The following is a 20204-nucleotide window of genomic DNA, read 5'->3' on the forward strand; positions in this document are numbered from 1 at the left end:
GCAACATTGGCAATACATTCCTTTATTAGTCTGATGATTAGAACAATTCTAATGAAGAGGTCTGGGGGGGAAATGCAAATCCAGGATTTGTCCAAGGTTCAAGCTACTGCATGAGCTTAATTAGGGAGTGGGGAAGTTGATTCTTCTGGTTGTATTACTAGTGGGCAGCCCTGGCACAGGGTGCCCAGAGCAGCTGTGGCTGCCCCTGGATCCCTGGCAGTGCCCAAGGCCAGGTTGGACACTGGGGCTGGAGCAGCCTGGCACAGTGGGAGGTGTCCCTGCCATGGCAGGGGTGGCACTGGATGGGCTTTGAGGTCCCTTTCCAACCCAAACCATTCCATGATTCTGTGATTAATAACACACCTGGTTTTTCTATGCCATACCCTCCCCTTTTTAAGTCCATACACTGTCCTAGACTGATTTATGATTGGGTTTGAGGTTTTGAAGTTATTTTTAGAAGCACATGAGTTTATTTAAGACTACATTCTGATCTGAGCTCATGTAAAAAAGCAAAGTTGGCTATTTGATAAACACAAGGATATCTTTCTCAATGAAGTACAAATATTAATCCCTGAGTACTTCTGGGCAGTTTAAGCTTAGGCAGCATTTCCTTTTCTGAAATAAAAGTTACATTTCAAGAGCAAAATTGACAACCATGGAATTAGCAAACCAACAGCAATAATGTACACATAATATGCTGCATTTAATATTACTTATAACAAGGTATCATATTTATTATAGCATACTGTATTCTGCTGCATGGATCATATGCTTCAAGCTAATCCTCCTCTTCAAAAAGCTGCAATGATTTGAAACTTCAGCATTCAATTTTTTCAACTTTATTACCAAATCCCTGTTTTAAAATGTGGGCATGAAAACAGCACCGTGTAAAACAAACCAGTCCCAACCAAAATGGGACTGAAACCCTGCCATGACCATTCCTTCACTCCTGGTTTAACTGTGCAGCCTGCCAGGCTTTCCCTCAGATTTAAGGAATGATTTCCCTCAGATTTAAGGAATGATTCCGCTCAGATTTAAGGAACAATTCCCCTCAAATTTAAAGAACAATTTCCCTCAAATTTAAAGAATGATTCCCCTCAGATTTGAAGAAGGTCTCCCCTCAAATTTAAGGAATGATTCCCCTCAGATTTAAAGAACAATTCCCCTCAGATTTAAGGAATGATCCCCCTCAGATTCAAGGAACAATTCCCCTTAAGTTTAAGGAACGATTCCCCTCAGATTTAAGAACGATTCCTCTCAGATTTAAGGAACAATTATACTCACATTTAAAAAAAGATTCCCCTCATATTTAAGGAATGATTCCACTCAGACTTAAGGAATGATTCCCTTTATATTTAAAGAACAATTCCCCTCAGATTTAAGTAATGATTCCCCTCAAATTTAAGAAATTATTCCTCTCAGATTTAAGGAATGATTCCCCTCATATTTAAGGAATGATTCCACTCAGATTTAAAGAAGGATTCCCCTCAAATTTAAGAAATTATTCCCCTCAGATTTAAAGAACAATTCCCCCAAATTTAAAGAATGATTCCCCTAGATTTAAAAAACAATTCCCCCCAGATTTAAAGAACAATTCCCCTCAGATTTAGAAAACGATTCCCCCCATATTTAAAGTACGATTCCCTCAAATTTAAAGGATTCCCCTCAGATTTAAGGAACGATTCCCTCTAGATTTAAAGAGCAATTCCCCCCAGATTTAAAGAACAATTCTCCCCAGATTTAAAGAACAAGTCCCCCCAGATTTAAGGGACGATTCCCCCCAGATTTAAAGAACAATTCCCCCCAAGATTTAAAGAGCAACTCTCCCCAGATTTAAAGAACAAGTCCCCCCAGATTTAAGGAGCAATTCCCCCCAGATTTAAAGAACAATTCCCCCCAGATTTAAGGAATGATTCCCCCCAGATTTAAAGAATGATTCCCCCCAGATTTAAGGAGCAATTCCCCCAGATTTAAGGAGCAATTCCCCCAGATTCAAGGCTGCTGCGGGGCTGTGTTGGTGTCCCTGTGATAATGGGCATTGCTCAGGAACTTCCAGCAGCAGGGAAACCCAATCTCCCATCAGAGTTCAACACGGGTTAATAGCTCTGCCAAACGGGTATCTTTATTTTATGACTCAATTCCCCTTGGGAATGCCAAACCTCCCTCTGCACTGCAAGCAGGGGGCCCACTCTGTTAACAGGAAGAAAATCCACTGATTTTACACAACAACAACAACAACAACCAAAAAAAAAAAAAAAAAAAAAAAAAAAGGCACATTTTGCCTTCAGTTCCATGGAAAATCAGGCCCACAAGGTGCGTGACAGGAAAATAGGGATCTGATTGTTCGGTGCCCTCAGGAATGGTGCACAACAGGTGGAAAGAAAATCAGGGAAAACTGACGCAAGGAGATGCCAAATCCCAATAGAGAGATCTTTCAGCAAGCGTGTCGTGGAAAATGGTATGGCAGGGAAGAGTCTGGGAATGGCACAGGACCAAATCAGTGCCAAAAACTTCCGAATTCCTCCCTTTCTACAGGCCAAGGAGGGAACAGACTCTTGGCTGTGTCACAAAAATTCAAAAATTCCTGCGTGATCTTTTGTTATCAGGCTGAGCTTCCTCCAGCACTGGCTGGTGCAAAGCACTGCCCATGAATGAATGGCAGAATAAAGTATGAAATATCATACATTTAAAACTAAATTAGCAAAAAAAAAACCCTACTGTTGAACTTAATTTGATTTGATTTAAGGGAAACAAACTTTACTCTGCTATTTGAGCTGGTCTTTAGCACCAAAGGAAGGCACGAAACACTGCCTATAAAAAAAACACCCTTAAGGAAGAAAAGCACAGAAGCAGCTGTTTAATACAAACTTATTTTGTTTGGAGGATAAAAAGTCCTTCAACCATGCAAATAAATTAAGAAATGGCAGCTTAAAAGTTAGCAATGGAAGTGATGTAAATAGTGAAGCAATATGATATACATACCTATATATACACTCCTATATCTAGGAATATAAAGAGCAGGTCTATTGCTCTTAGTATCAAACTTCAGACTGGAAGTAAGACATTAATCAAGCACAGCATTCCTATCCCATCCTACAGCTTCACAAAATCAAGGGATCTGAGTTTTTGAAGGCAACATGAACTATTATGACCCCAATATCCAAAGTGACAAAATATTTTTGGGTTATGTAGCTGCAGAAAAGATTGAGTATAGAAGATGGACAGTGTTAAAATGCACCTAACCTGTGGAAGAGCACATGGTTTTATAATTTCCTATTTAAATTTCCAATTTCCTGAGAGAAAGGCACCTTTCCTGCAAGGAAGAATCCTTCCTGCACACCACATTATTCTCCAACTCCCCAACCAAAAGTCCTGAGGGACGAGGGTAGAGGGCGTTAATTTATACAAACTGTTAATGTTTGTGACAAAATACTCATTTTTAGCAGGCTGAAAATGTACTGGGAGAGTCTCACCATGCTAAAATACAAAGATTACCATGGAACTGTGGAATGGTTTGAGTGGGAAGGGGTCTTAAAGCTTAACCCAATCATTCAGTTTTTTAAAATATAGTTTCAATGCAGAATAAGTGGGAGGTGCAAGGGATAACTAAGCACAGAGTAAAACATCACTTGAAGGACTTGAAAACCAAATTAAGAATCCCCCAGTCCCTCAGAGTTTGTCAATCTCAGCTTGTTTGCCCCTGAAGCGCCATTCCCATCTCCTTCAATTACACACTGGTTTTCCTTAACTCAGACCTGCACCAGCATCGTCCATATTTCAATTCAACTAAACCAAGAGTTTTCAAATAAAATGAGTCTTCATGTCCACTTCCCAAAATTAGAGCTGTAGCTCAGCTTTTCAAAATTCAGCAAGATGAATCTAGAAAAGCTAAAGGACGCCAACAATAGAAAAGACTTTCTCCTGCAAAGCTTTTAGCTGTTTGGAAATTGTTTATTTTCAGTTGACATTTTATTTAAATATACTATTCAGCAGTTATGAAAGGAACTTCAGCCCACATTTCACTTCCACTAAAATTCACCACTTTTGTGTCAAACTTGCCCTAACAATGGCACTTTGTGCTTCTTAAATATTGGGGGAAAGGGATCCACGATGGCATTTCATACAGAATATATCCCATGCTGGCTTAGTCACGTGGAAATCAAATTTTCTGCCAACTAAAACATTGAAACAGGATCTAAGATAAAGAATAAAACTGAAATTTCTATCTCGTTCATTTCATTTTAGTGAAATGCTCATGAAACCACTCCAGCCAATTAGGGTGTGCGGAAATATTAGAAATAGAAACATTTCTTTGTTAATCTCAACCCTTATGAGTGTAGTAAGTGTATAATGTATTTATTCACTATATACATACACATTTTAAGTCTATCATGTAACACTTGTGTCACTATACCAGATGCAGCCTCAAAAACAATGGCTTCATTTTAAAACCTGCACTCCCAGGGATGCTCCGAGGAGCCACAGAAAGTGGAACTGTTTCTGGCAGGGTTAACCTGCTCAGGTGGCATTAGGATAAACATCTGGGAAGAAAAGGTTTCTGAAACTCACAGAAAGAATTTCCACCCAGAGGAAAAAACCCAATGTTTGGGGAGGATTTGAAATTTCAGTTCCAGAAATAAAAGTTGCAGTGCTTTAAAAAATAGCCTGAAAGGACTCTGAACATGCAATCACTGAAGGAATATTGATCACTTGAAACAGCAGATGACATTTTTAGGAATTTTTATTTGACAATTAGGCCAATGCCATTAAATTTTGGGTACCTACAGGTGAATTCCCACTTTGCTGTGACCTCAGGACACACAAATGCAGGCCAGGGACAGTACAGTGAGCACCCAACGCCCCAGCCACCATCTGGAGAGCTAATGAACAATCAAGGGATCCCAAATTAAACAACACGACTTTCCCTTAGAATCTTTAGGACAACACTGTCAAGTCCAATCTATTCCCTCAGCCTCCAGAATCAATTTTTCAAACTTTATGACAGGTCTAATAGTTCCCACCTGTTCCTCCTGCCTGACTTTTGACTGGCACGTTCCCAGCCAGGGTGGAAATGCAGACAAAGGCCCCTATTAGGCTCCGGCTGTTTCTCTGCTGTGAGGTTGCTCAGCCATTAAATTAATTCCAGCCCCCTTTTCCCCCTTCCATCTCTTCTTTTTTTTTTTTTTTTTTGAGGGGGGGGTTATGGAAGTTTGGAGAGGTAGAAAAGGGAGACTAAAGTTTGGCATCCAGTTGGTGGGACGAGAACATCCGAAGCGGCGGAAGTGAAATGCTGGAATTTTTTGGATAATCTACGAATTAAACAATTTACAACAAATCCCATTCATTGAGTTCTTGAGGTGTCTGTACATTTTTAACCATCAAAACTTGGAAAAGTCTGAGACAAATTTGGGAGACCCCTAACAGAGTCCCTCATGCAATGCCTGATTACATAACGAAAGCGTTGTCACGTTTTTCTGGGAATCCTGAAGGATCAATAAGTAACTATTTTGTCTTCAAGCAAAGAAAATTATTTTCCCTGAGATGAGTTTTGCTTTCATTCAGAACTGGCAATTAGACACAAACAGCACACACATACCCTAAAAAATTCATATTGGCTCCTTTGGAAGAACCTTAAAAAATTGACAACTTTTCCTCTCAATAAAAATTACCTGATTTTTGCATCAATTATTAGGGATTTATGAAATGTTATCATTTAAATCTCAAGGTTCTTCACTGAACTGCAAATCACAAGGATGACATTACTTCATTACCCATGACAACAGAGTATTTACAGCATCAACCATAATACCTAAGGCAGTTATTTTAACTTAATAAAAGTCTTTTTGTAAGATAAAGGTTCAGACAGATTAATAAATTAATAAATTAATAATGCAAATTATTATCTGCCTAGGACCATCTTCATATGATAAGATATGTAGAGTCAGGACTTGTAGTTCACAACTTACCTGAAAATTAACTATTTAAGCCTCATCATGGTGGGGGAAATCTTGAAGACCTATATCTGTGAGCACTTCATTGTATTTGGATTACTTAATATAAAAACTAACCTTTAAACATATCTGACAAATCAGCACCACTCCCCTTATCTCCTCCCTTGCCTTGATAATTAATCATTCATAAATTGGTCAGATTCTATTTAGCTTGATGTAAATCAAATCCCAGAACTCTGAATTAAACACTTCATTTTACTGAGATGCTGGAACAAACTTACTGAGAACCAAAACAAACTGAGGGAAGAAACTTCTTAATTTATTAAATTATCACCACTTTCTTCACAGTCCTTCTTTCAGCCCTGTGGGCACTAAAAATGAAGAAGCAAATGCTACAAATGACTGTATTTCTATGAAATAACTCCCCATGGCCTCTTACCACACTGGCAAGTCTCTATCTCTGCAAAAGCCACTGCAAAATCAGCTGCAGGATTAAATCTGGGGGAGAGGATTGGCAAAATTAGACAGCAACTTTTTACTTTTTTAATGTGTGGATGTTTGAACACACAGGGGATGGTTTGGAACTGAAATTTGTATTTGTCCATAAATTGTAATTTAGGCTCCCAGGCTGAGAACTGAAGCCATTATTGATGGTTAACACATCAGTGACAACAACACTCAGGACGATTTAATCTCGACTGAAGAAAAAAATCCCAAACAAAATTCCTGAGGTTGTTTTTCACCTGTAAAATTCATCTGCGATTTCTGCAGATAAATTAACCCTGATATTCAAAACTAGCTGCCACAAGAATTTACAGCTGCAGGCTTGGAGTTTGTGTCCTGAAGAGCAACAACTTCCCCAAGACAGATTTTTTTTCCATCTAATTTCCACTAAACACAACAGTGCAGCCTTTGTACACAGACTCCAGGCTGAGATTTAGTAACTGTGATTTTCCTATCACTTAATCCCATTTAAACTCTAATGAAGAACCTCCTCTAAGGCATCCCACAGCTCATTCACAAGGGTCATCTGTGTGATGATGAAAGAACCTCTAGCAGAGCCCTAATCCATGTTTTAAAAACCCAAACCAAGCACTAAAGAGCATTTTAAGGGAAAAATTCAGCAAAAGAAATGAGAGAAGCCAGGAATGCTGAAATTAGAGGCACAACCTGCTTGGTATCAGTCTTTCAAGTACAAGGCTGAGGTAATAATTTGCACTAGAGAATGTATTTAATCTCCTAAATATGAATATTTGTTAAATCAAATTTTCTCACAGCGATGTTCAGAGGAATAAAGATTAAACTCCACTACCAAGCAAAAAGTTGAGTCCCACTCAGCTTTCCCCAGCCTTTAGGGCTCAGTATTTTAAATATTATCAATTAATATCCCGTGAACGTAAAGTTCTCCACTTTGTGTCCAGCTCCTCTCTGAGCATTGTGTGCTACCAGAACTAAAGTTAATTCAGGATCCCCATCTTACCCATCCAGAAGATTCATGGTTGTCATGGCCACCTCCGTGAAAAGGAGGATCTTCCCCAGCTTCTTGGTCTGGAGATGCTGCTGATAGGTCTCGAGGCTGAAATGCTGAGAGGAGAAACTCCCCATCTCCGTGATCACCGGCACCAGGGACGGAGTCACCTCCACCTTGGACTCACAGGACAGAACGAACTTCAGGGACACCTTGCTGGATGGCCTCAATCCCTCAGCATCCACGTTCCCCTCCAGCCATTTCAGGAAGGCAAGATGGATTTCCTGCGGGCAAGGGCAACAAGAGGAGGAGGACAGATCACCCCACGTGAGGACACGCCGACATTCCTCCAAAAGCATTTTTATTCGAGCAATCTTCTGCTTCAAAACAAAGAAATTTTCCCTCGTCAAAAACGAAGTTCTGCTGCTCGTTCTAGTCCAGCCTGGCCTGACTACTTGACACTGTCCTAGAGTTGAGACCACGCTCCTTTGAAGATTAATTAAGCTTAATTTGTCTCTGTAGCAGGGTTTGCAGTGGTCTTCCTACATCCTGAAGTGTGGAGTGCACGCCTTCATCTGCACCTTGTAGGTTTTTCAACGTGCTGAGATCCTCTGCTGGAGGAAGCCCTTTAGTCCTGCACTAAGTGTTGGACAATAGCCTTTTTCTGACCCAGAGATGGGGCAGCTGAGAGGTGTTTTTTAAAAACTTTTATTCCATTTTCAGTCTCATGTGAAGGGTGAGACAATACAGATGTTATGATTCACACCATCACAATCAGAAGCTGACTATTTCCTAATTACAACACACAATATTGTGTTTTAATTACACTCTAAGTGTTTCTTGGCCTGTCAGCTTTAGCCACACCATGCTGTAAATGCCTCAAAGCCAATTATCTAAAATTACCCCTCCTGGGTCCCACTGCAGGGCATCTTTCATAGTTCTGTTTCTCCAAAGGATCCAGCCTTGTTTGCAAGGCCATCCTCTGAAACTGGGATTTCTCTCTCAGCAATGTCTGTCCTATTCCATGGCATTTCTAAGTCAGCATTTCTTGTCTCAAGGTTTGCACACTGTGTGAGCCTTCTGCCAGGCTTGGAGAATTCCCTACAAATCCATTTCCCACAATGAAGACTCAATTTGAAGGCTAAACCAGCAGTTAAAAAAAAACCATTTACTGATTTCTCAGTGGAATATCTGCTAAAACGGGTCATACCTTCAGCTAAGGGATGATTTACTACTATTAGTACCCCTGTGGTGACACCCTGAACCAACTGCTCCACATTCACTCTCCCTGGAGGTAACAAATTCTGCTTTAAGAGGTTTGATATGAAATGTTTGCCACGCCTTTAGGAACAGCCACAAACACAGATTCTGGGACTTTCTGCTCAGTGCTCAGCTTCAATTTCAGAGAGTTTCAGTTGTCTTTTATGTGATAAATGAAACCACAAAAAAATTGTGGCTTCAATTTGACTGGAAACAAGGCACTACTGATTCTTGCCCAAGAGGAAGAGATCTGATTTTTAAGCAAGAAGGTCCTAACCAAACCCACAGCCCTCACTCCCACCCCTGCTCTATCTGGGAACTGGAACACATTTCCTGTGCGGCTGCTGAAGGCAGGACTAAGCTCTCCTGCCCTGGAACATGATGTCTCTGAGCTCCTGCCCAACTCCTCAAAACCCACAAAGTGAGAGCAAACTTCCCATAAACAGTTATCTATCCAAGGGATGACTCCTCCTTCCCACATCCCACTGTTCTACCTGCAGAAGGAGTGAGAGAAGTGCTCCTGTTCCCCACACCTTCCTCTGGATTTCCACCCCCTGCTCTCAAATTTCACAGCCTTTGCTGCCCGTGCTGTCAGCCCTGCAGCACCAGTGGCAGAGCAGGACACAAAGAAAACAATAATTTTCCCCAAATTCTGTCAAGCACTTGGTTCCAAGCCTCAGGACAACCTAAGAGAGAATCAGCAGCTAAATTTTAGTTACAGAGAAATTACTCCTCATATCTTGCTTTCCTAAAGCTCCCTCTGAATATTTTCTGTCTAAACTCTTGGATAAAATATCTTTAAATATTTCCTTTCCCCTCCTTTTTTTTTTTTATTTTTTTGCTCTGCATCATAAATGATGATGTGATGATGATGAAGGGTTTTGTGAGCATTTCTTTGACTTGCACCTTCACTCAGAGCTTTGACAGAATAAATAAATTCCTTACACATTATCCCACTTGTTTTACATACCCGCAGTAAGTGATTGGCTGTAACTGATATTTAGAAAAATTACAGCTTTCATTTCTGTCAGGGAGAACATGGAAAAACTCTGCTTAATCAGAGACTGTTTTCCTATTGCTTTCCAAACACAGAAATTCACTCAGCAGCACTGGATGTGCAAGTCCTACACACAGAAAGAGAATTTTAACTCACCCAAAGTTAAAACTGGGTTTAAGTCTCCCAGAATGAACTCACCTAAGGATGGGTTTACAGTCTGACAGAAATGAAGTTACAAAATAAAGGTGATTAAAGTGTGATGACACTGTAAATAAATAATGAAGGTGCTTGAGGCTGTGTCAGAAATGATGGTGTGTTTTTGCCACAGAATATTTTCTGGAAAGAACAAAATAGCACCTATTTCTGTGTGCTGCTCCATTATTAGAAATATGTCACACAATTCCAACCATTTACTCTCCTGAGTGTATTATTTCAAGTGATTTTTCTCCATAGATTTTAGATTTTAGGCAAACTCCTTGATTTTGCTGCTTCTAACACATCCTGAACCATTTAAGGATTGTTGTATGAGTGTAACTCTCAAGCTGATTTCCCCCATAATGTCCATGTGCTTATTGAGCTGATCAAAGATATAAACACATAATCAAGGATGGGGATTTTTACAAATTCCTAAGGAAATACGGATTTACATTTTTAACAAAGTTTCAAGCACTGGCCACAATAGAAAAATTAATTTTTACTGTAAAAAACTTCATTCACACAAAGTTCCAGGGATGCTGAACATCCCACAGTCACACTGGCACAGAAAATAGAACATTATTGTAGAACGAAATAAACTTATATGTGAAGTCAGGGTTAATTTCTGCTCCAATGAGCAGGAATATAATCCTGTCAGAATTGTGGGATTTCAGCTGAGGATCCGGCTGGAATTCCCAGCCTCTCCTGGTGCAGCAGCATCTGCCGTTCTGCAGCAGCCTCTGGTGGCCACTGACACGAGAGGTGCTGGCTCAGGAACCTCCTGGACACCTCTGGGAGCAGCCCAGGGCAGGGAACACCCAAACTGCTGGACACGGCTGTCCTGGGAACCCTGGAAGATGCTGCTCCGAGATTTAAAGGATTCTGGAATCCCAGAAGCTGCAGCTGTTCCGTGTTCAGGCTCTGACAGGATCTGCAGCGACTCACGCACACCACGGTGGAAAATCTGGATTTCACAACCCACCAGTGAGAGGCTTTGTGAATTTAATAACTGAACTGGCTGTAGGGTGGCACAAATAAATTCTGAAACTGTTCTTCATCAGGTTTGGGCAGGAGAACTGAAGCCAAGTCAAATTTTTCATGAGGTACAGAATCCCAGAAGGGTTTGGAAGGGATTTTAAGGATCACCCATCCCACCCCTGCCATGGCAGGGACACCTCCCACTGTGCCAGGCTGCTCCAAGCCCCAGTGTCCAACCTGGCCTTGGCACTGCCAGGGATCCATGGGAATCCCCACCCTCCCAGGGAACAATTTCATCCTAATATCTAATTTAACCCTGTTTTCCTTCATCCCAAGGCCATTATTTCCTATAAAACCGTGGGGGTTTTTTCTTCCAATCACACTTTTCAAGTGTACAATCCCTAAGGCAAAGATATTCCCTTCTTTCTCAAAGTGAGAATTAAATTTCTCATGCCAACCAAAGAGCTTGGTGACAAGAGAGCTACTCAGTATTCATCTACAAGTTTAATATTTATAAGAAGAAAATGTTTCTACCTGTATTTTAAATGGTAAAAAAATGTAATTTCAATGCATTCTAAAAAAAAAAAAAAGTCACCAAAAGCAGAAAAGCACCAACAGAAACCACCCAACACCTCCCACTAATAAATTCTCCACACTCCAAAGCTCAATTGAAATCTTTTAAAAGGAACCAAGGAGAGATTGGGAATTTCCAAGCCCTGATCCTGTAGCCAGGGACACACCAGGAGCACTCTGATTGCTCACACTGAGAGTGGCACTGAATGAAAAGCTCGGAGCAAGAAGGGAGATGCAGAGGGCAGGAATCCCCGAAATTCCCAGAAATCCAAATACAGCTACTGCACACTCCAGACCCTCAGCCCCTCCACTCATCAGCACAAATTGTGCTAATTGTAACGCAAAGAAGGAAGGGCAAAAGCTGCATTTTATTTATGATTTCACATCTGCTGTCTCTAATTTTAAGAGTTTGGTCAGGTGTGCGCAGAAACTGCTCAGCAACAGAAGTTTGCTTTCGCTGTTGAAAATTCTTTTTCATTTCTTAACCATTAAGTTTCACTTTTCCTCAACGCTCACTTAGAGCTTGAGATTGAACAAGGAGGGAAGAGGGAGACAAAACGCAGCTGCATCTGGAGCCTTCTCTGTTGTGGTATAAAGTAACACCAAATTACAGCTCCTGATGGAGAAGGTTTTATTTGCACCTGGGCTCTGTCAAACAATGCGAGTTGCGCACCGAGCACACCCAGTTATAATGGTTCAAAATAAACCCAAATCCAAGGCTTTATTCTTACAATCTGTTTATATAGACAGGATTTGGATGTGGTTTTTTTATTTTTATCTGCATGTTCATGTACACAGATAAATGCAATTTAACTGGGCAGATTTGGGATGGGCTCTTTCCTACCAAACCCCAACGATGGGCCTGAAACTCCCCATCAATGGAATTCTTTGTTAAGACAAAAATTCACTCGCAGCCCAAATTCATTTGGTTCCTATTAAATTCCATTTTAATTTGGTTCCTGTTAAAAACACGGAGGCGAAACGAAACGAAACGAAAGCTAAAAATACAATGCCAAAAAAGCAAACATTTTCCACCAGCTCCCTCCTCTCTTGTGAGGGAAAAGGAGGGGATTTGAACCGTGATGCTTTCAACATTGGGATTAAAACATTGTACTTGTGAAGCGAGGCCAAATATTCACTTTCTGGAGACACAGAACATGACTGAAATAAAACCCTTTTTTCCTTCTTTTGTATAAAATATAAAGATCTCCAGTTAAATGAACTCTCTCTATTTTTGAGAACTTTCCAGTTGATGCGCTGATTCGTGTATCATCAGCTGATGGAGTGATTAAATTATTTATATATATATATATATAAAATATATCTAGAGATATATATAGATATATAGAGATATATATAGATATATAGATATATATAGATATAGACACACAAAAACATATATATATATATATATATATATATTTATTTATTTATTTATGCTTATTTTTCTGAACTGCAAGCAAATGAGGATTACACAGGCATAAAGCACCCAATTTTTAGAGGAGCCTGTCTGGAGCAAAACCAGACATCACACCTCCAATAGGACTAAAATCTGCTTTTTTTTTTTTCCAGAATTGCCTGCTCCCAAAGGAGTATTATACAATTCAAAGAGGATCTCAAATGTATGTATTTCATCCCTATGGATTCTCTGTTAGCACTGACAGGAAAGGAAATATTTTAATGAAGGGTTGTTCTTTGAGTTCAACTTGAAATGTAAAAATTCACACACATGGAGACCAAAAATGTCTCCATGTGCTCCTTGTCTTACACAGCTTTTCTCAACAGCCTTGCAGGTTTCAAGGTGTTAAATTTAAATTAACCACTGGAGAGCTTCCATCTCTTCCATCTCATAGAAACAGTATTTAACATGACCAAAACTATATAAATATATCAATATATATTAAGATTTTTATTATATATATATATATAAATATCTCAACATAGAAATATATTTACTTACTGTAAATACACATAATATGCAGGAAAAATGAAGTTATCTGCTCTTCTTATTCATTTCAAACCCTACCTTTTAATGAGGTAGGGTAACTATATATTAAGTCTAAAGTTATATATATATATATTAAGGTAGCTATATATTAAGTTACTACCTCAATCTGTCATTAAAATGCATTGTTTTCCCTTTAAAAGCAAAGTACAACAACTTTTCCTGTAGGAAAAGTCTGAAGAAATGAGAGGGAAAAAAAAAAAAAAAAAACCAGGTGCAGAAATTTGGTAGAGAAATGAGGAAAAGATCATCTCTTGGTGATCACAGAGAAAGTGGAGAGGATGAAAAATGGGTATTAGATCTCATTAGATAATAATAATAAAAATTATAATAATAAAAATAATTTAAAAAAATAATAATTTCAATGCTGATGTCATTACTATTTAATAACATGCCCAAACTGCACATTCACACCCAGAGTCCTCAGTGTTGCCCTTCCAGACTTTAGGAAGTGCAAGCTCGGAGATGGATTTTCTAAGGCAACAAACAGAACTTTTAAACACAAAAACCTCTTTACAACACATTCAGAATCTGGAAATACGCAAAGTACTCGAATCAATCCAGTTTTTAGGACGCTTTTAGAAAACTCCTTTAATATGAACTGCTGACAATTAATTTCAGGCCATTATTTTCAGCAGTGGTGTTTTTGCTCACAGGGTAAAAAAACCTTTTAAATCCCCATTTCTCCTCCGCTCCCTCCTTTCCCCATGGCCTGAAGAACTTCATAAAGATTTTATTGTCCTACAACTGAGGCACATTTTCATTTCACGTTCTCATGAACTGGAGTTACTTGGCTGGTACTTGCTGTGCATTCCCAGGATTGTGCACAGCCTGGAAATCTGGTTCAGTTTATTAATAATATTTTTATATTTCCTAAACTCGGACACGGTGCAAAGCAGGAGATTTGGACTGCACAAAGGACAGAAGAACATTCAGAAAGATGGCAGGGTTGGTCACTTTTTGAATTCCCAACCAACCTGATTTTTTAGGAGTCTCCAGAGGTTATTTTGGGTTTGGGTGGTTATTTAGCTGAAGAGAGGCAGAAAAAGCTCATCATTTCTGAAAGATCATTCCAGACACTTATTTTTGTCTCCACTCTTCAGAGTGTTTTTAAAAACAAGTATTGCATTACATAAACACAGTGGATCCATTTTCCCAACTGATATGTGGAATACTTCATCCAAAAAAGGGAAAGATTTTTAACAAAGTGCTGCAAGGTATCCTTATCCTCTCCATTGCAGCCCCATCTCCTTGAACACGAAGCATCTTCGATTTCAACCCATTCCTGGACTACACATCCAGCAACTGCTCATAAATCCCTGCCTAAATCTGAATCCAAAATTAAATTTAGCTTTAAAAAGCACCGTGTGTAGGCAGAAAATTCATTTGCCCAACGGGCAGCAGCCCATCCTGGGAAACAGGCAGCAGGGCCCAGGGCAGGATTCAGTGACTGATGGAGAACAAGCCAGGATGTTACTTTTGAAGAGAAAAATAATGAAAAAATCAGAGTAAACGGGTTAAAAATAATACATAAGGAAATGAATCACGGTCTTCACAGCAGGTTTGTTTTATCTGCACCTCTCCTGGCTTTTGCAGAGCGTTCCACTTGGGAAGTGGGATGCCAGAACAAGGATGGGAATCGGTGCTGGAGGCTTGCTCAGCACAAACCAGCTTAGAGGGGAGGAACAGGGAGGAGGCTGTAAGGTGCATCCCAGATTTTGCTGCCTTTCCTTCCTCAGCTGCAGCAGAACAGTCTGGAAACAATCTTCCCAGCAGCTGCTCTCATCAACAAACTGTTTATTGTAAGAAAGTGCCTGGGTCAAAGGCTAAACGTCATCCAGGACTGAAAGCGTAGCTGTAAAATAAACCAAAAAACCCTAAAAAAATCCTGGGGCCGTCCATGCATGTGGAAAAAAAAAAAAAAAAAAAAAAAAAAGCCCATGACATTGGGAGGGGAACCATATTCCATCTGAAAGGCCAACAGTCTACTGAAACAAAAGCTCCTTAATTTGATGGGTTTTAGGACGCGGAGCTCGTTTCTCCTGGCTGGTTTTGACCTACTCAAGGTTTCTGCTAAAAGCAGAACTTACAGCTCAGCCTGTGTCTCGGGGTGAAAAAGAGCAACGTGGAGTTGTGCTAAAATATTTTAAAATGTTTTATTAGTGCTAAGCCAGCTCCACATGCACACACAAGAACAAAAGAAAGGCTTCTCTAATTTATCACAAATGCACCGTCGGCGCGTCACCCAGAAATCCAAGTTGAGGCTCACTATCAGTAAATGACCAAATTTTATTTTAAAGCACAGGATACTAAAAATCTCCTTTACCAGCAGTCCTGAATCTCAGAAACGAAGCGAGTGCACGGGCAGCTCTGAGAGGGGAACTGGTCCCACACCAGTAACTGGGACACGTTTGCTGGGCCAGCCCATAAATCTGCTTTTGAGGGGGAAAGGACGCAGAGGAACAAGGTCCACCTTTGACACAACATCACCACGTAGCACTTCACCCCAAGGCTGATAAATCAGCCTTCTGCCAGCTGCTGATTTATCCTACCAGAAAAAAGGCTGTGAGAAATTACGGGTCGGGCGTTCTAATTCTTCGTGACACCTACTTTGCAATAAAATTGGTATTTTTCTGAAGGAAAAGCCTACAGTAAATTAAACCTGTGTGCAACTGGGCTAAAAATAAGCCCAGGCAGAAAGGAAAAGACATTCCACTTTTACACAAAAATCTGAGCACGACGCATATTAAAGTGGGTTGATTTTTCTTTTTTTTTAAACGACATAATCAAAGTCATGTTTGGAAGAATAAATTAAGATATAAATCTAACCCCAAATGCTGTACATATATATTAAATGACTCTCAAAAGTATTCTGTATGGACTAGGGAAAAAAATACAGAAGAATTTTGTTCTCAGCTAATAGGGCAATAAATTAGATGCAATATATTCAGGAGCTAAAACTGGCTCTCTTCAACAGCTATCACATAATACTATTTTTATTTGGTACCAAACCTGTTTTTTTTTTTAAGCTAACAACAAAATTGTTTGTTGAAAATCTTGGAATTAGCAGTAGAATGATTAAAGTAAATAAGAAAATATTTTTTCTGCTCACTGATAATACCCAATTCTTAGCTGAAGCTTTTCCAGAAGGTTTTTTTTTTTTTTTTTTTGGCCTTTCAGCAGGGTTACACACATCAAATGTGAATGAATTTAGTGTTCATGAATACGAAATGGCAGCACAGGAGCCAAAGATTCTCCTCTTAGCACTCTAAGCACACTTTAAACTCCAACAAGCTTTCAGCTGGACCTCATTTTTGCCTTTTTTGAGGGAAAAAAAACCTCCCCACTGTGTCACACTGACATTCATGGGATTATTTTTTTTTTTAAAGTAAAAAAAAAAAAAAATGTAAAAAAAAAAAATTTAAAAGTACAACTCTGGAATTCCAGCACAGCCCCTCCCCAAAACTGCACTGCTGATGTTCAGCATAGATAGTGGATTTTATATTCCTTTCTAAAATGTATTCAGGTTGACTTTTGGCTTCCCAAAAACATCCTGGAAAGGAAGAATTTCTTGGGAATTATATGCTTTAATGGCAAGAATACGCTTGGTGTGTTTTCCTGCCCCAAGGACAAAACTCAGTATTAAGCTACCACTAATTTTCATTTAAGATCTCTTTGCTAATCAGAAATATTTTACAAAAATCCACATGACAGCATGGGATTGGTTTTTTTTTTTTTTAAAAAAAAAAAAAAACCCAAAAAAAAACCAAAAAAAACAAAAAAAAAAAAAACCACAAAAAAAAACCCCTGCACTGCTGATATTCAGCATGGACAGTGGATTTTATATTCCTTTCTAAAACACATTCAGGTTGGCAGAGTTGTTTCCCAAAAACATCCTGGAAAGGAAGAATTTCTTGGGAATTATATGCTTTAATGGCAAGAATATGCTTGGTGTGTTTTCCTGCCCCAAAGACAAAACTCAGTATTAAGCTACCACTAATTTTCATTAAAGATCTCTTTGCTAATCAGGAATATTTTACAAAAATCCACATGACAGCATGGGATTATTTAAAAAAAATAAAAAAGAAAGTAAAATAAAAATTTTAAAAGTTCCACGACTCGGGGATTCCAGCACTGCTCCAAAACTGCACAGCTGATGTTCAACATGGGCAGTGGATTTTTTTATTTCTTTCTAAAACAGATTCAGGCTGGCAGAGTGGTCTCCAAATTCCAAAAGGAACTTCTTGGGAAGGAAGAATTTCTTGGGAATTTTATGCTAAAATAGCAAGAATACGCTTGGTCTGTTTTCCTGCTCCAAAACCCAGTATTACGCTACCACTAATTTTCATTTTAAATCTTTGCTAATCAAAGATTAAAAAAAAAAAAAAAATAGGACAGCATGGGGTTATTTTTTTTTAAGTAAAAAAAAAAAAAAAAGAGAAATTAAAAAAGAAATTTAAAAAGTAAATCTGCTTTTTATCTAGCTGAGTATCGAAGAAGCTTCACGCTTCAAAAATACATCACATACATACACAGCAATGTAAAACTTGGACAGCAAATAGAGAACCTTGAAAGAAGCCTCACTAATGCCCAGTTTATCAGAAATTAATATTTTTTTCTTACAAAACATGGTTGAAAGTACAATATTTAAGCACAGTATCCACACAGTGCTCAGCTGTGGGGAAAGGATGATACAAATTCCATTTGCAGTTCTCTCAGCCGTGTGGTTTTTAACCCATTGTCATTATTTTCTCCTTTTTCAGATGCAACACTCCCTCCTGCTGGGACTGAACCTTTTTCCGAGCAACAGGAGTTCCATTTTTCCCCCAGAGGAAACCCAGGAAGATGGAGATCCAATCCTAGGCTGCACCTTGGATTTAGGGATCCAAGAACAAGCTCCAGAGCCTCCGCAGGGAGCTGGAAGTATTTCAGGGAGAAACGGGGAAAGAAACACCTCAAATTCAATTTCTCCTTTAAAACTGGACATAAAACTCATTTAAATCTTACAAAACGAGGTCCAGCTCTATGGAACAAACCCAAGGTTTGCCTCGAGTCCAACACACCACGAGCTCCTCCTCCTTTGGGATTTCCCAAAGGAAAGCTCAGCACTGAAATTGAGGATTTTGGGGGAAAGGCACTCAAAGAATCAGACAGGGACAGAGCCAAGCTGAGGCAGTGCATGAGAATTGTCCTGCAGAGCCGAAGATGGGCAGGGAGGGGCTTTTCTGCCAACAGCACATTCTTTATTCTGCAGGATTTTGGATTCTCCTGGGTTTTTCTGAGGATAACCACCTGTGTCTGCAGGTATTTGTGCTCCACACCCGTGAGCAGGAGTTAATCCCGAGTGCAGCACAGCCCAGAGAGAACTCCCAGCTGTGACTGAAACCCAACCTCAGTGCCTGCACACATCCCCCACTCGTGGTTTTCAGGACTCATCCGAATTGCACACCTGAAAAAGGTGACTTTTCACACTCAAATTCTGCATTAATCCAGGCAAGGATTCATCTTCATCCTGTCCAGGTTCTCCACTTCAGAAGGGTTTTTGTTTCAGTCCTTGCTTTTCTAAGACTGCCCTGACCTTGGCTGTTTTTCTTTTCAGTGGCACAAAAGGATGCGAAATTTTCAATTCTACCACAAATCCACTCCGAAGATAAACTTTTAACTGATTAAATACAAACCAACTTTGTTGAAAATCATTATATTATAATAAATAGTCCCAAGTTAAAGGGGCAACTTCTAAAAATGAATTGTCCTCAAGGAAGAAGTTTCAGGGATTACTTTAATCAGTACTAAAATGCAAAGAGAAAAAAAAAAAGGAGTTTAAAATGCACTTCCAGCATAGTTGCACAAAAACCAGACAAAATCTATATCAATAAGTGATATTTAGTGATTAATTAATTTATCTTTGGTTAAATAAGGACAGCTTTTTGCTTTTTGAACATAATTTCTGGGGAAACAGGAGACTGCGAGCAAAACAGTCAAAAATTTATTTAATTTTGAGTTTAAAGTTTGATATTTACTTTCAGTTTGCCAAACCAGTGATTAAAAAAAAAAAAAAAAAGAGGATTGTGACAGTGGTTGTGAAAGTTAAACTCTACCAGCAAAATTATCAAATACCAGCAAATCACCAAATGCTTCTAAGAGGAAAAAATGGCCTTGAACAGACGAAGAATTTTTTTTTTTTCTATGGAGCAATAAGGGCAGCAATAATTATAATAAAGTTAAATGCAGTTCAAAAATGCCCAATCTGCTAATTAAACAGAGTGGATTGTGCAGCATAGGAAAAAGCTCGGAAATATTTGGAGAAAAGTCCACTTCCACCTCCAGAAATGCTGCAGAGGTACCAAAAGCAAACCCTTATCTTTTCTGGAGATTCAGAAATTCCACTGGACTGAAACACCAAATCCAACACTTACCCTCCCACGTGTGTTTTAATTTCAAAATGTGCTATTATCAGTATCTGTTAATATCACTATGTGTTACTAATGGTTAAAACAGGAGGGAAAAGGAAAAGAGGCTAAAACAGGAAGAAAAAAGAGGCTACAAGAGGAAGAAAAAGGAAAATAAGGAGAAACCTCCCATAGCTGCAAAAAGCTCCCAACTATGTTCATTTAAATTAATGACACAAATATTCTAAAGGCAGAAGGGCAGTTTTAAATGTTTCCAGGTATTTCTAACAAAAACCTTGTAAATTCAAATATTGATTTTAATTTGCAGCTCATACTGCTCGTGGTAACTTTGGGAAAGTGCCCCTCTCTCCAAGGAAGCAAAAAAATA

At 39.2% G+C, this 20204-nt stretch overlaps 1 protein-coding gene across 3 annotated transcripts in view; it reads right to left on the bottom strand.

The window, feature by feature from the left end:
* Positions 1-20204, bottom strand: part of HLCS (holocarboxylase synthetase) — a 121433-nt gene that overhangs the window by 74710 nt on the left and 26519 nt on the right. For all 3 annotated transcript variants that reach the window (XM_053936740.1, XM_053936739.1, XM_053936741.1), the window contains exon 6: positions 7432-7703. In XM_053936740.1, the coding sequence (XP_053792715.1) occupies positions 7432-7703 (272 nt within the window). The remainder of the gene's footprint in view (positions 1-7431; positions 7704-20204) is intronic.

Source organism: Vidua chalybeata, chromosome 2 (assembly GCF_026979565.1).
Source record: "Vidua chalybeata isolate OUT-0048 chromosome 2, bVidCha1 merged haplotype, whole genome shotgun sequence".
Classification (NCBI taxonomy): domain Eukaryota; kingdom Metazoa; phylum Chordata; class Aves; order Passeriformes; family Viduidae; genus Vidua; species Vidua chalybeata.